This window comes from Carcharodon carcharias, chromosome 7, assembly GCF_017639515.1.
Source record: "Carcharodon carcharias isolate sCarCar2 chromosome 7, sCarCar2.pri, whole genome shotgun sequence".
Taxonomy (NCBI): Eukaryota; Metazoa; Chordata; class Chondrichthyes; order Lamniformes; family Lamnidae; genus Carcharodon; species Carcharodon carcharias.
In genome coordinates, this window is record NC_054473.1 from 119,387,325 (window position 1) to 119,403,201 (window position 15,877).

The following is a 15,877-nucleotide window of genomic DNA, read 5'->3' on the forward strand; positions in this document are numbered from 1 at the left end:
TTCCAGTTCACATACTCGGTAAAGGGAGGTTGGGCAATGCTGAAGAACGTAGCATGACACCACTTTAGATCTGATGTCTGCATGAAGCATTTTTCAGTGAAAATTTTCTTTTACCATCTTCACAGCTCTCTCAAAGCAAGAAATTACTAAATTAGTCAGGGGCAATTAGTACTGCGTTCTGGAGTTCTGCCCATTAGGCCAAGCCAGAACTCACTGCTCATGAACTCTATGCAAAAAACTAATTCAAAAGGGTCCAAACCTTTTATTTTCATAAATCTGCAAGTAGACACAAGCACACCGTCAGAGGTTCAACCACACCAATGCAGGAATTTTATCTCTGCAACACTCACCCGCTTGTCCCAGATACGGACATCTCCATCATGGCTCGTTGCCAAGCAGCATGGATTCTTTTTGTTCCATTTCACCTGAGAGGCTCCAGCTACACAATGTGCAAAAGAGATAAGAAACCTAAATAGGCCACTTGTGCAACACAGGTAAAATACAACCACTTTCTCTTCAATTGCATTGTTTAACCCAATTCCCTATTACTGTCTTCCTTAATATCCCCTTGAAACAATGCAATAGTGAGTGCACCTACCTTGCAAAACCATGGAAAATACTTCCACTGGACCAGCCTCAGCAGAGCAACAGCCATGTTGCTATAACAGGACATAACCTGAGGTTTTTCCAGTCGTTATTAGTTATTTGGTGTAGATGTCATCTAACATTAATCATGGGAGGAAACCCAAGCAACATTATATACCTCTCTGCTATATTATTCAACTTTCATACAATGCTCATGTCAGCTCCTACAAGCAAGGACTAGGGGCTTTCAACTGTCTAATTGGATTGCATGGCTCATCTAAATGTTTGGTGCCGAACCTACGGGCCTCGCTCTTTATAAGTCACCAGTTTATATACACCAGGTTATGTGCTCTACAAAGGTTGTAATGCAATGAAGGTAAGACTATTCATCAAGTCGCTTTGGTATAATTCGGTATATCAGCTGGAGGAACAGAAAGACATGGGGGTTTACATTCAGAAATCTTGGAAGATGGCAGATCAATTTGGAAAGGCTTTAAAAGTCTGCTTGGCTTTATAAAGAGAGAGAGAGAGAGAGTGTGCAAATGCAAGAAAGTGAATCACTGGTTAATCCTCAGCAGGAATAATGCATCCAATTCTGGGCACTACACTTTAGAGAGCACACAGAGGATATTTAATAAAATGGTACGAAGAATGAGGGACTTCAGTTATGTGGAGAGACTATAGAAGCTGCTCTCCTTAGGGCATAGGAGGGAAAATTTAATGGAGACATTCAAAATCATGAAGCATTTTAATAATTTCTTCTTACTTACTGCTTCCACTAACTGAAGGATCAGTAGCCAGAGGACACATATTAAGGTAATTGGCAAAAGGAGTGAGAGGAGAACAGCATCTTTTTTTAAATGCAGCAAGTGAATATGATCTGATATGTACTGCCTAATAGGGTGGCGAAAGCAGATTCAATAGCAACTTGCAAAAGGGAATTGCTGAATACTTGAGGAAGGGGGGAAAATTGCAGGGCTATGGGATTAATTGGGTAGCTCTTTTAAGAGACACAGGCACACGGGGCAAATAGTCCTTTCCTGTGCTGTAAGATTCTACGATTACATTAGTAAGTCTCTAGCAGCCATGAAGTCACTCTAATTGTTAAGCACCATCAGTTTTGAAGAAAGAGCAGTTTTATGCTGTGGGGTGCTAGGCGATGGGAATTGGGCCAGCACAAATTCACTGTTTTTTTTGAACTGCAAACGTGCCTTTTGTAAAGAACATGCTCTTACAGACAAGCACATCATTTCGTGCTGAGAAAGAATACATGCTGAGCTGTCACATTTTATGTGTCAGCTTCAATCTAATTTCACATTTCAAATGCTATTGTTTTACTATTTAACTCATTTCCTATAACTTTTCATCCCTTTCTTTATAAAGGTGATAAATGCAATGTTTCTCCCTCTATTTCCCTCATAGCATGCATCCATACAACGGTCAATATAAATTAGGCTTGTGATTCACTGTGAAGCCAACTTGTACAAACAATTCACTAGGCTTTAACTACAGTTTTGTTTCATATGGTAGATTTTAAATTAGGAATATGCAATTTGGTGTGCGAAATATGCAATATGAACATTTTCAGATAAAGTAATGCAACCCACAAATATGAATACTAATATTGAACTATTCAAATATCTAACTAAATATTTAATTCAGTTCTTCTTACTTCACCAGTCAGACTCATCCAGATCCACTTTCTCCACTACAGCACTGAGTTTTATCCTCAAATCTCAGCACATAGACCCTTTTCAAAGTCACTGGTCAAAACTACATAATAGTGCAGGGCATCATAAAAGGGTTTGTTCAGTCAAATTATAATAAGACCAATGAGTGAATTAAAAAGATTGCATGTGACCAAGGTATGCTTAGCCTATAAGCATTTCACTTCCCAAAGAGATTAGATTGGTACTGTGAGCATTCAGTACATTTTTCTGGCATGTTGCCCAGTTGTTTTTAAACTAGAAGGCATATTATTTTCAGTTTACTCTGGGCTTTAAATCTCAATTTCGTCTCATAAGGGATATCAGTCCACTTACCATAAATGACATTTACCAAGAACACAGTGTGTGTTCGGTGGGGCCCCAATTGTGACCAGGACCTGCCAGCCTTCCAAGAACACTGTCTCCTGCCAATGCAAGATGGCCAACGACACCCATCTGCGTATGTGCACTTGTCCGCAGAAAACCAATGGCAGCACTGGCAGCAAACGCAGTCCGGTTAAAAAAGTTGGAAAGTAAAACGACATTCCCCCGATTATTGTTAACAGAACTATGTTTGTTACAGATTGTCTAAGAGAAAACAGTAGATTGCATTTGCCTTTATATTAAAAAAAGATAGTGCAGAGAATAGCAACATATTTCACGTACTGATGAGTGAGCTGCCAGGGTTTGTATATAATAGAATCAAAATATGCCATAGAAAAAGATAACGCTAAAAGAAATTACCTCGATGAAAATGGGTATTGTATTTTGTTCTGAATAAAGTAGCCCTTTCTAGTCCCAAAATCCATTCTCTGGGATTATTAATTTAATTTTGCTCTTTGGTTTCAGTTCTCATTAGGATTTCTGCGAGTTTGAATTTTGCTCAAAAAAAAACGAGAAACTAAACAGAGAGAATGAGTATGAGGTTGGGGGAAACGAGTAGAGGTCTGATCTCTGTTGCTCACAATGACGTCACAGAGTGAAGCAGTAGAACTGCACATGCACTGCTTTGGCAGCAAATGCAGCCTTCCAAGAAAATTCACTGCTTCTTTTGCTAGTACAGCTACACACACTACTCACCCACAGCTGATAGAGACACTGATGGCTTCCGTGTGTCCCTAAAGAGACAGAAAAACACCTGGTGAGGGGAACTCAATTGTCAGCTGCAATAATAACAGTTAACATTCAAGTACGTCAGTTCAAAGGCAATTTTATATTCAAGCATCCAGCACGCCAGCAAATAGGAGCACCCAATTTCAATTTCACACTAACAATGATGTTTTTTTTAAACATATACGGAAACCCATTACTATGATTCAAAGTCTCCAAATCAAATCAATGGAAAAATTACACTCATTTGACAATCTGTTTGGCCAACATGGAGTCCGTACTGTCTCCCTGTAGGGGCATACTCTATATACCCAAGTATAGGGAGCTTGTTACAAGTTAGCAAAGTCAAAACCTAGGAACCCTAAGTGTACATAGGGGTAGTGTGAGAGTTTAAACTGAATAAACTGCATAGCTTCCTAACAAGATGGCCACCGACACCCGTCCGCATATGTGCACTTGTCCGCACATGCGCAGAAAACCAATGACGGCATTGGCAACAAACGCAGCCCGGTCAAAAAAGTTGGAAAGTACAACGGTACATTCCCCTACTTGTCCAGCTCGGACCAATTTATCCATTGGGACACAGGCCTCATTCATTTCTCACTAACAATGACTTTATGGGTGGGTATCACACTAACACACTAAAGGCCTCATTCAATGAGGGAAGCTGTGAAAGTTAACAAAACATGTATTACAAACCCAGTTCTAATTTATCAAACTTGGTAAGTCTAAGAAATGCATATGCTCAGTTACTGCGTCACAAAAAGAAATCAAAAATGTTTCTCCAAATGAACAGCATGGAACAAATGTGCAGACAGCATTGTATAAAATAACATAAGCTGTCAATTGGATTTGTGTGTATGTAGTCCCTTGTTGGTTTCAGGCTTTTGTGAATGCAAGTGGTCATAACGCTGTCTTCATCCCTCCTCATCACCCAATTCCCCAATCTCTTCTTCAAGGTGAAGCAGCGTTTTACTTACACTTCTTTCAATGTAGTCTACTGTATTTGCAGCTTAGACGAGATTTGCAATCTCCTCTACATTGGGTAGATTAAATGCAGACTGGGTGACCACTTTGAGAAACACCTTCACTCAGTCCGCAGGCATGACCCTGACCTTCCTGGCTGCACGCAATTTTAATTTATTATCTTGCTCTCTTGCTCACATTTCTACCCTTGGCCTGCTGCAATGTTCCAGTGAAGCTCAAAGCAAGCCAGAGGAGCAGCATCTCATCTTCCAATTAGACACTTTTACAGCCTTCTGGACTCAACATTGGGTTCAACTTCAGACCATGAACTCTGTCTGCCATTTTGATTCCCCCCCGCCCCAAGTGCCAGCCTGTACCTTGTTCTCACATTTTGCTTTCAATCAGCACATTCATTCTTTTTCTGTTATTAACACATTTTGCTATTTTGCTTTCAGATGGTGCTGACCTTCATTCTGCTATTAACACTGCTTTAGTCTTTAATACTGTCATTACCACTCCCTTTGTCTTGTGTTCCACAACATCTTTTGTCATTTAATCTCTCCTGACCTCCAACCTATCCCTGACCTCATATTTCACTCCAACTGCCCCTCCCCCCACCTATCTCAATAGCATAAAACCCATCACATTTCTATGTCTTCCCAGTTTTGGATAAAGTCATGAGACTTGAAGTGTTTACTCTGTTTCTCTCTCCACAGATGCTGCCAGACCTGCTGGGTTTTCCCACCATTTTCTGTTTTCATTTCAGATTTCCAGCATCTACAGTATTTTGCTTTTATTATAATCGCTGTCTTAAGTAGGCCATCCCAGTCACGAAGCCAAGGGCTGAAACTGAACAAGAACAGCCACTTCTATAAAGGACATAATTTTTCCAGCACTTTTCTGTTTGCAGAAAGAAATATATAGTACCTTACATATGAACATAGGAATTAGGAGTAGGAGTAGGCTATTCGGCCCCTTAAGCCTGCTCCACCATATAAGATCATGGCTGATTTGATTATGACCTCAACTCTACTGTCCTGCCCATACCCTTTTACTCTCTTGTCAATCAATAATCTATCTAATTCAGCCTTAAAAAATATTTAATGACCTTGCCGCCACTGCTCCCTGGGGAAAAGAATTCCACAGACTAACAACCCTCAGGAAAAAAAATTTCTCCTCCCACCCCTTATTTTTAAACTGTTTCTCCTAGTTCAAGTCTCTCCCATAAAGAGAAAAATTCTCTCAGCATCCACCCAGTCAAGCCCCCTCAGATCTTATATTTTTCAATAAGATCATTTCTCATTCTTCTACACTCTTAATGATTACAAGCCCAACTTGTCCAACTTTTCCTAATAAGAAAGCCTCATCATCCCGAGAATCAGTCAAGTGAACCTTCTCTGAACTGCTTCTAATGCAATTATATCCTCTCTTAAGTAAGGAAACCCAAAACTGTACACAATATTTCAGATGTGGTCTCACCAACACCTTGTACAACTGAAGCAAAACATCCAAACTTTTATATTCCATTCCCTTTGCTGTGTCTGCATAGTACGTGATTCATTTACCAGGACACCCAAATCCCTATGCACCAGATCCCTATGCAGCCTTTCCATGAAAATAATACACTGCTTTTCTCTTCTTCCTGCCAAAGTCGACAAGCTCACATTTGTCCACATTATTTTCCATCTAAAAGATTTTTGCCTACTCACTTAACCTATCAATACCCCTTTACAGACTCCTTACGTACTCTTCAAAATTTGCTCTCCTATCAATCTTTGAGTCACCAGCAAATTTAGCAACTATACATTCAGTCCCAAGTTATTTATGTATACATAAATAGCTGAGGCCCCAGTACTGATCCCCTGTGACACTCTACTAATTACAGCCTGCCAACCCAAATATTAGCCATTTATCCCTACTCTCTGCTTCCTGTTAGCTAACCAATTCTCTATCCATGATAATCTGAGGGATCAAGATCTCACCCTGTATATTTTTATAAAATATACATATAGGTATCCTCAATGTTATTTTGTAAATTTTAAAACAGAACAAGATCCTTAAGATGGCTGAACCCATGTCCACCTGTGACCCCTGAACAAAAGAAGTCATGTTGTAGTTTCAGGGAAACTCTCACCTTGTTATGACTGAGGAACCACTAACAACCACCTGTGGACTGCACAGTCCAGCTTCAAAGAGGGTTATACAAAAGTCATCTGCATTTAATAACCCAGGCAGGCCAGAAGGAGACTGATGGTCTGCTAAAACAAAAGGCCCCGCAAAGTTCCTTTCAATTTGTAACGGCTGTGATTTTAGCAATCTTCAAAACCCAGCTACATTCCAAATGATGGGTATAGATCCTTTGTTAGAGACTGGGTGAAGAGATGGGGGTTATGTGACATAGGCCTCTGGCTTGTTGAACAAATTAATATTGCCTTGCTGAGTTGAGTAGCTCCATCTGCTCTTTATCATCTGACTAGCAGCCTCACAGGCAAGGTAGAAAACATTGCCCCATCTACACTGCTTCTGTTGGAAACTCTGTACCATCACCAACAAGACTGATTTATTTCTGTGTGTCTACCTCAACTTATGAAGTCAGCATCACCGGAAAAGTGAATTATACAGCATTGGTTTTCAACCAGCCAACCTCTGTGAAGGAATACTTCATTGGCCTTTGATTCTGGATTCTGGAATGCATGTGAAACAATATTTATTTTCTCTGTGGTCTCTGTACTGTGAAACCTTTTCCTCCATATCCCGCTTTTAGTGTATGAATGCGAAGGGGTGACGTTGTGGCCCTCCTTTCCGCGTTTTGAGGTATGTACAAATAAAGTAACCCTTTGAGTTCATCTTATCTCAAGTTTGCTGTGGGATTATTTATAGAAAATTGGATCACACCAAAACCAAGATGTTCGGAAACACATCACCACTTATAAAGAGGGAAACAAACCAAAACATCTTTCTGTTTATGGATAGGTAGTGAGAAGAGAAATTAGTGCTAGTTAAGTTAACCCACCTCCTGTCCGTAACACTAATATGTTAACCCTTTGCACCAGGCGCTCTTATTTAGTGAGGTAACCTTTATGTGGCACTTTATCAAATGACCCTTTGATGTGGCACTTTATCAAATGCCTTTTGGAAATCCAAGTGCACCACATCCACCTTAACACAACAATATAAACATCTATGTATTGATGGTGTATCAGAAACAACGAGTGATCTCATCACAATTCTGTAATGGAATTTGACCTGTAGATGGTGTTGTCATGTAATGAATTAATTTCACTGAAGGAGAACTTAGTATTATCCTCCCCCCACCCCTCCCCACTCCTAAAAAGCTAGCATAAAAGATAAGCAACATCTACTACTGAAACATGAAAAATTTGCAGGCCACTGGGAAAGAGCAAGGGTGTGGGCCTAAGTAGAAAATTCCTTCAAAAAGCCAGCACAGGCCCATTCAGCCAAATGGCCTCCTTGTGTGCTGTATGATTATATGATAAAGGTTTGATCCCCTTTCTGCCAAGAAGGATTTCAACTTATTCACTCAACCAATAAACAGAATTGAGATAGTTACACCAGTCCCTATCACTGAGCAGCCCATTAGGTGCCTACAACCCCTCCCTGCCCCCCAACATTTACCACAACAGAGGAGTTCAGATAATCTCTTTAAATACAATGAATTACTTGGAATTGCAATTACTGTTGTGTGGATGAGTTAGTACATCTAGCATCGAATTCAGCAGAACATTTTCCCTAGTTTATCTGTTCATAATTCAGAACATAAAGAAAAATAATTGACCTCTTTCCGACACCAGCAAAGGTTCGTAATTTTTACCCATCTCCCCTCCCACCGAAGTCCTGAACTTACTTGATGTCCCAAATGTATATGTAAGTGTCGACAGAGCTTGTGACAAGCAGCTCCGGTTCAAACCACGACCACTCCAAATCACTACAAATAAGGGCAGACAAAGAAAACAAATTTAAGAATTTACATGCAGAGTAAAATGTCAGTAAAGAGAGGAAGAATCCGTACATGCTCACAAGCAGGTACCTTAAACAGGTAGAACAGAATTCAAACAAAATTGCATTCATCGCATCCACTCACGATTCTCTGCTTTACATATTTTTTGATTATGTATATCTCATTCTGGGAGAACAGCCCTTTCCCCACGACTATCTGAACACACTCACTGTTGCAACAACAACTTGTATTTATATAGCAGCTATAACATAAAACATTCCAAGCCAGTGACATTATAAAACAAAATATGACACCCAGACACACAAGATATCAGGGCAGGTGACCAAAAGCTTGGTCAATTTGGTTTTAATGAGCGTTTTAAAGGAGGAAAGCAAGGTAGAGGGGTTTAGGGAGGGTATTCCAGAGCTTCGAGCTCGGCAGTAGAAGTGATTAAAATTGGGCATGCTCATGAGGCCGGAAATAGAGGAGCACAGGTATCTCAAAGAGTTATAGAGCTGGAGGAGACTATTGAGATTGGGAGGGGTGAGATCATGCCAGGATTTGTAAATAAGGGTGAAAATTTTAAAATCAAGGCACTGTGTAACCAGAAGCCAGGGTAAGTCAGCGAGCACAGGGGTAAAGGGTGAATAGAATCTGGTGAGGGTTAGAGCAGCAGAGTTTTGGGTGGCCTCAACCTTACACATTATAGAATGCAGCAGGGTAGCCAAGAGCACCTTAGGAAAGTCAAGTCTAGGGGAGACAATGGAATAGTGGTAATGTCATTCAACTAGTAATTCAGAGACCCAGGCTAATGCTCTGGAGACCTGGGTTCAGGTCCCACCATGGCAGCTGGTGGAATTTAAATTAAATTAATAAATATAAAGATAATGTAAAATTCCATCCAGTTCACTAATGCTTTAGGGTGTGCCATCCTTACCGGCCTAGCCTACATGTGACTCCAAACACACAGCAATGTGGTTGGCTCTTAACCGCCACTCAGTTCAAGGACAAGTAGGGATGGGCAACAAATGCTGGCCTCACCAGTGATTCCCAAATCCCATGGAAGAATACAAAAAAAAAGGCATGGATGAGTGTTTCAGCAAAAGAGCTGAGGCAGGAGAGGAGATGGACAATGTTATGGAAGTAGAAATAGGTGGTATTAGTGACAGTATGGATATGTGGCTGAAAGCGCATCTCCAGGTTAAATATCTGATTCAGCCTCAAACAGTTGCCAGGAGAGGGATGGAATCGGTGGTAAAGGAGTGGGGATCAAAGACAATGGCTTCAATCTTTAACATTGAACTGGAAGAAATTTCTGTTCAAGACAGGTGGTGGTGAGATAAAGCTGGATGTTGTCAGGATACATGTGGAAACTAATGTTGTGTTTTCGGTTGATATTACCGAGGAGCAGCATGTAGATGAGAAAAAGGAGAGTCCAAGGGTAGATCCTTGGGGGCACCGTGATAACTATGCAGGGATCAGAAGAGAAGTCATTGATTGCAATTTGCTGGCTTTGATTAGATAGGTAAGAAGCGACTAAGGTCCCATCCAGCTGGAAGGTGGAGAGGCACTGGAGGAAGATAATATGATCAACTGCATCTAAGGCTGTAGACAGTTTGCGAATTTGCTTCAGATGGTTGGAGGGTATAGTCCCTATCAATTGTCTATGGAAGGAATCCCAAATTGTCTTCTGTGCTGGAAAACAGACCCCGTGCCCTTGACAGGATTACGATTAGTTCAAATTTTTCTGCACATTTGAAGGGCTTTCATCAAGACTTTCATCAAATTCAGAGAGCTCTAAGGCATAGTACAACACCATCTAAGATCAACTTTAATTTTGGGGATGCGGTGAATTACAAAAGAGAGGGCCATAAGGAATGGGAAGGCAATAGGGCATGATAGTAACATAGTGGTAATCCAACTTTTAAATCAAACTATTAAGGTTCATTCCTCACAGTTAATCTGGATTGATTACTAACTCTTCAGCAAATTAACAGACGATAGAAGATGTTGAGGCACCCTGTACCTCTCATATTTGTGTTGTGTGATATAGCCCTGAAGAACAGAATACAACAGATTGGGACTGAGTGGTGATAGCACTCAGCCTATCGCATCCAAAGCCCAATTGCCTAAAGCAATGACATATGTTCCAGAAGGGTCCTGTGGAGGGTCCTGTGGATGGAGGGATGCAACTGATGTGGGACACGCAAAAAAAGCGACTGGCAAGTTTAAATATCGGTGATGGCCAAGAAGTGATGTCCATGGACTGGCAGAATAGGATAAAAGAATGCAAAGTGCGAGTCCTAATAGTGGGTCTGAGAGTGACTCTTGGGTTGAAAAATGATCACGTACGGGAGAAAATCTCAAAACGCACAAGAGAGATCTTACAGAAGTGGTCCCGAAAGACATCGAAGTGCAAGTAGAGGGCGCAGCTTGAATAGATTAAACAATGAGAGAAAGTCTACAGAACAGCCTCAAGGTAGACTCGATGCAGAGATCCTCATAACCATTAAGTTTTGGTGGCTGCCAATAGACTAGAAGATAAACTAATAAAAGAGACAAGGAAATTAGATAGTAGAAAGGAATTTGGAGTTTATTCTGAGGTACGAGATAAGGACCAGCCAGCCTTGTCACAGAACAAAAATAAAAATACCTGGAAAAACTCAGCAGGTCTGGCAGCATCTGCGGAGAGGAACACAGTTAACGTTTTGAGTCCGTATGATTCTTCAACAGAACTAAGTAAAAATAGACTCTATTTTTACTTAGTTCTGCTGAGGAGTCATAAGGACTCAAAACGTTAACTGTGTTCCTCTCCGCAAATGCTGCCAGACCTGAGTTTTTCCAGGTATTTTTATTTTTGTTTTGGATTTCCAGCATCCGCAGTTTTTTGTCTTTAGCCTTGTCAGAGGTGGATTGTACAGAAAAGGTCCTTGTAGATGGGAATTATTAGGCTAAAGCGAGGCTAGCTGCTCCGAGTTTTGAAGGGTGACTGGGCGATATTAACATTAGAGCGAACTCTCCCACAGCAGGAAAAGCAATATTGAAAGTTTCTTTAGCTCTTTTGCCACATATTCATGGGACTGTGGATCAATTGACAGAAAAGCTATGTTTCTGCAGGGTGAAAAATTTTACTGTGAAATGTTTCTAAAGCGACGTAAAGAGGCAATGCAGAACAGGAACTATGGGAACTAAATAAATGTGTTTATGACCTGAATGATGCTTCAAGGGTGCAGTATTTTTTGGCGAGATCTGTTTTGTTGCAAGTAGACTGTGTTCAACTAAAAACTGATCCTGCAATGCTTTAATAGCATCATAAAGGGCATCTTCATGATGCGTGTCAATTTCCTCTGGGGTGGTACTATGGAATTTGAGAAATGCGTTATTAATAAGATTAAAGTGGAATTTAAAATTGGAAGTCAGGCTTTAGGGGCTACTAAAAATATTGGTTTAGGCATTAAGCAGAATAAGTCTGGAGTGCTTTGCATCAGTAATCCTATCTCGAGAATGTTACTCCTATCTTGGTTAATCATGCTAGGTCATCACAGAAAAATGATGTCTCATCTGAAGAAGAAACATAGCAGTTGTGAAGTTTGATTGGTCAGTTGAATTGATTATGCACTCAGACAAGACGAAATGCTAGTTTTGGTGTATTGGAAATAAGTATTGAAGCAGCCTTAAGTCGAGGATGTTTAAAGGGCAAATTAAACGTTAAAAAAAAATAAATATGGAGAAATAAATATGGAGAAATACATGGCTAAGCTTCCATTCTTAGGTGACCCAAAGAACATAAAACTAGTTATTTTTAGTGATACTTTTCTTGCCAATCTTCCTCAGGGGCATTCAAGTGCAGCTGGTTTCATAATATTTTTAGTGGGTGAAAATAGGAAATGTTGCCCTTTAGCTTAGAAAGCCAAGAAAATAAAAAAAGCATTAAAAGTACTTTAGCAGCCGAAACACAGGCCCTTGTGGAAGCAGTGGATATGGGATTCTACTTGTCAAATATTTTAGGGGAAATTCTATACAAGTGGTGCACTGATAACAGTTTGCCAATTTAAATGTTACATAGATAATCGTTGCTTGTGGGATAACATACAACAAAAATCAACAAAAAGCGTAAGTGAAAAAAGATTAAGGATTGACCTTGTTAGCATGAAACAAACGTTAGAAAAAAGGAAATCTCCAAGATCCAATGGGCTGATGCAAGTCACCAATTATCTCATTATTTCATAAAAATGAGCACCTGTACCTAGAAGAGGGTCATCATGGAATGCAATGCTTTACAGCAAACACTTCAATTTATTCAGTAATATTGTTTGTGAAAACTATTTGTTAAGTTTTATTTAAACGAGAAAGGAGGATTTGTTCATTGTATAAATTAAAGTTGTGTATACAGGTGTGGGGCCTTCATTGGTTAATTATTTATATACAGTCCCTTTAAATGATTAATTAGTTAATTTGATTATTAGTTCATTTATTTTATTGGTATACTCAAGAGATAATTATTGACACTGATGAGTTGTCGAGTTAGGACCAAACATTTGCAGTATCTTACTTTGTGAATAAATCTAAAACTGAATAAAGATTGACTTCTGGCCTCTGCCTTCACAACCTTATTGTTGGAAGTTTAACACAAAGTTGGTTTTTTGAAGGGTGACGACAACAAATTTGAAGGGGAGGGTGAAAGAACCTGAGGAGAGAAAACCATTCACAATGTCAGTTAACATGGGTGCCAGAACAGGGAAATCAGGTGGGAATAAGGTCAAGGCAGGAGTAGATGGGTCTCATGGAATAGAGAAGCTCAGAGAGGGCATGAGAGGAGGTAGGAGAAAAACTAGAGAATGAAACAAGTTCAGGGCTAGGGAAGAGGGGAGCTTTAGAGGGGGTTTGGAATGATGGGCTAAGGGAAGGGAGGGAAGTGACAGAGACAGTGGATCAGATGGTTTCAATCTTGGTGACAAAGAAATCTATGTGCTCCTCGCACTTGTCATTTCAGGTGAGAGTGAAGGGGACAAGGGATTAAGATGATGGCTTTCAGTAATGGAAAAGAAGCTGAGGGTTACTTTTACATTTGAGGATGTAATCAAATAATCAAATCAACATCATCATCCTCATCCCACTCCTAGTTACGCTCACCTTCCTACACAAATGTAAATATGGAAAGGGACAACAGTTTTAGGCTCTCAGAGCAATCTGCAAGTCCCAGTTCCTTGCCTGAGGCGGCTCAAGATTACAAACGTTTAGTATTGAAAACAAGATATTACAGGCAGAGTCATCGGAGCCAACTAAACAAAAACAATCCCTCTCCTTCCAGCCCAGGAATAAGAACATAGGAGCATAAGAAATAGGAGTAGGCCATTCAGCCCTTTGAGCCCACTCCATCCAATGAGATCATGGCTATCTTCTTCTTCAACACAATTTTCCTGCACTCCCTGTATTCCCTTGATGTTTCTGATATGTAGAAATCTATTGATCTCAGTCTTGAACATACTGAACGACTCAGCCTCCACAGCCCTCTGGGGCAGAGAATTCCAAATCGTCACCACCCACTCAGTGAAGAAATCCCTCCTCATCTCAATCCTAAATGACCTGCCCCTTATTCTGAGACTATGTCCCCTGGTTCTCGAACCCCCAGCAAGGAGAAACTTCCTTCCTGCATCTACCCTGTTGAGCCCTAAGAATTTTGTATGTTTGAATGAGATCACCTCTCATTCTTTTAAACTCCAGAGAAAAAAGGCCCAGTCTATTTAATCTTTTCTCATAGGACAATCCCTCCATCCCACAAGTTAGTTTGGTGAACCTTTGTTGATGGTTCAACAATTGCTTCAAATCTAACAATTATTTCTTTAACAGTATATGTAATACTCTAAGAGTCAGTGCAATATATTCACATTACTTATGCAGAGGATGTAATTCTAAACAAAATACCTTATAACACGAGTATGACCCTGCAGTGAAGTGTGAATCTCACCATTTCCATCGTGCCATTTGTAGAGGTCCACTCGCTGGTTGCACTGAAATACACATCCAGATATTACCACACATCAACTACAAAATAGAAACTGCATCAATACACTCTTAGCCAGCTGAGTCAGGGTTAGAACTCCACTCTACTATCCCTGCATTTATCAGGGTCAAAACATTTATACTTGTGAAATATTGATATTTAATCCGAAAACCCCAAGTGGGCTTGAACTACCCTATTTGTGTGTGCATTTTACTTACAAACTCTAGGGGATATATTGACACTAGATATTGATATCAGATTGGGGCATTAGAACTGATATACTGATTATAATGGAAGTACAGATATGGGGTTACTCTCAAGTGGCTCAAATGAGAGAGGCAAGTAAACACAAGATCAGAACTGTGTGTGAATGATTGTAGAACAAATCTGAACAACTGCCACACCTCATGCTGCAGCAATAACACCACACCCACACATTAAGAGAAACAGACAAAAGTCCCGAAGTAAGCACATCTATCTAGTAGGTTGCATTATTACTGATAGACATTTTTGTGTCTTTACGTGGACCTCCATCACCTCTGTAAGGCTGCTATTTGTGAATCTATCAAGAGGCCAGTTATCCTTTCTTTTTAAATTTATTTTATTCCCTCTCTGTTAGAGGGTTAGAAACAATAGACAGTACATTTGTCCCAATTTGACCAATAACAACTTTGTAATAAATCGTCTTATTTTACGAAGCCTAGAGACTAACTGCCTGAAGTCACTTAAATACTAGAACTAATGAAAGTTCATAATCGAAACATAAAATCATAGGAATGTTTAGTTCAGAAGGTGGCTCTCGGCTGGCTCTTTGAAAGACCTGTACTGCTTCATTCCATCACCACCAACCCTGACGTTTTTTTTCTCCCTAACTCTCCAAGTTCCTAACTTCGAGTACCTGTGCAATTCCCTTGAAAAAAAATCACCATTCCAAGATCATGTGTTCCAGATCCCAACAACTCTGGAAAAATTTCTCATCTCCCCTCTCGATCTTTTACCAATGACCTCTAGTTATTGACCCACTCACCAGAAGGAACAGTTTTTTTAAAACCTCATCATCCTTAAAACCTCTACGAGGTCAATTCTTAACCTTGTCTGTTTCAAGACAGCCTTAACCTCTCCTCATAATTGACTTGCCTCATCCCTGGTAAAACTCCTTTGTACATTTTCCAATGCCTTTACATGTTTCCTGAAGTGTGGTGACCAAAATAGTCCAGAATACTCGAACAGAAGCCAAACCAGCTATTTATAAATTTCTTACATGATCTATTTGCTTTCGTATTCCAGTCCTCTTTTTATAAATCCAGGTAACCCTTCAATTATTTGAACTACCTTATCATTTTTCATGCCACCTTTAAGGACCTGTGTCTGTGGACACTAAGGCCTCCTTGCTCATCTACATTTTTCAAAACCATGCTATTTATAGTATAATGTTTTCCCATACTCACCCTCCCAAAATGCAACATTCCATATTTCTCCCCAGTGAACTCCATCTACCATGCTACTGCCCATTTCACCATCCTGCCTTTCATCCTGAAGTTTCTCTTA

At 40.1% G+C, this 15,877-nt stretch overlaps 1 protein-coding gene across 3 annotated transcripts in view; it reads right to left on the reverse strand.

Moving 5' to 3' along the window:
• The window catches only part of wdr59 (WD repeat domain 59), an 89,766-nt gene that overhangs the window by 61,996 nt on the left and 11,893 nt on the right, over positions 1-15,877 (reverse strand). For all 3 annotated transcript variants that reach the window (XM_041191436.1, XM_041191435.1, XM_041191437.1), the window contains exons 4-7: positions 14,251-14,336; positions 8,233-8,313; positions 3,372-3,409; positions 351-439 (exon numbers count right to left, since the gene is read on the reverse strand). In XM_041191436.1, coding sequence (XP_041047370.1) covers positions 351-439; positions 3,372-3,409; positions 8,233-8,313; positions 14,251-14,336 — 294 coding nt within the window. The remainder of the gene's footprint in view (positions 1-350; positions 440-3,371; positions 3,410-8,232; positions 8,314-14,250; positions 14,337-15,877) is intronic.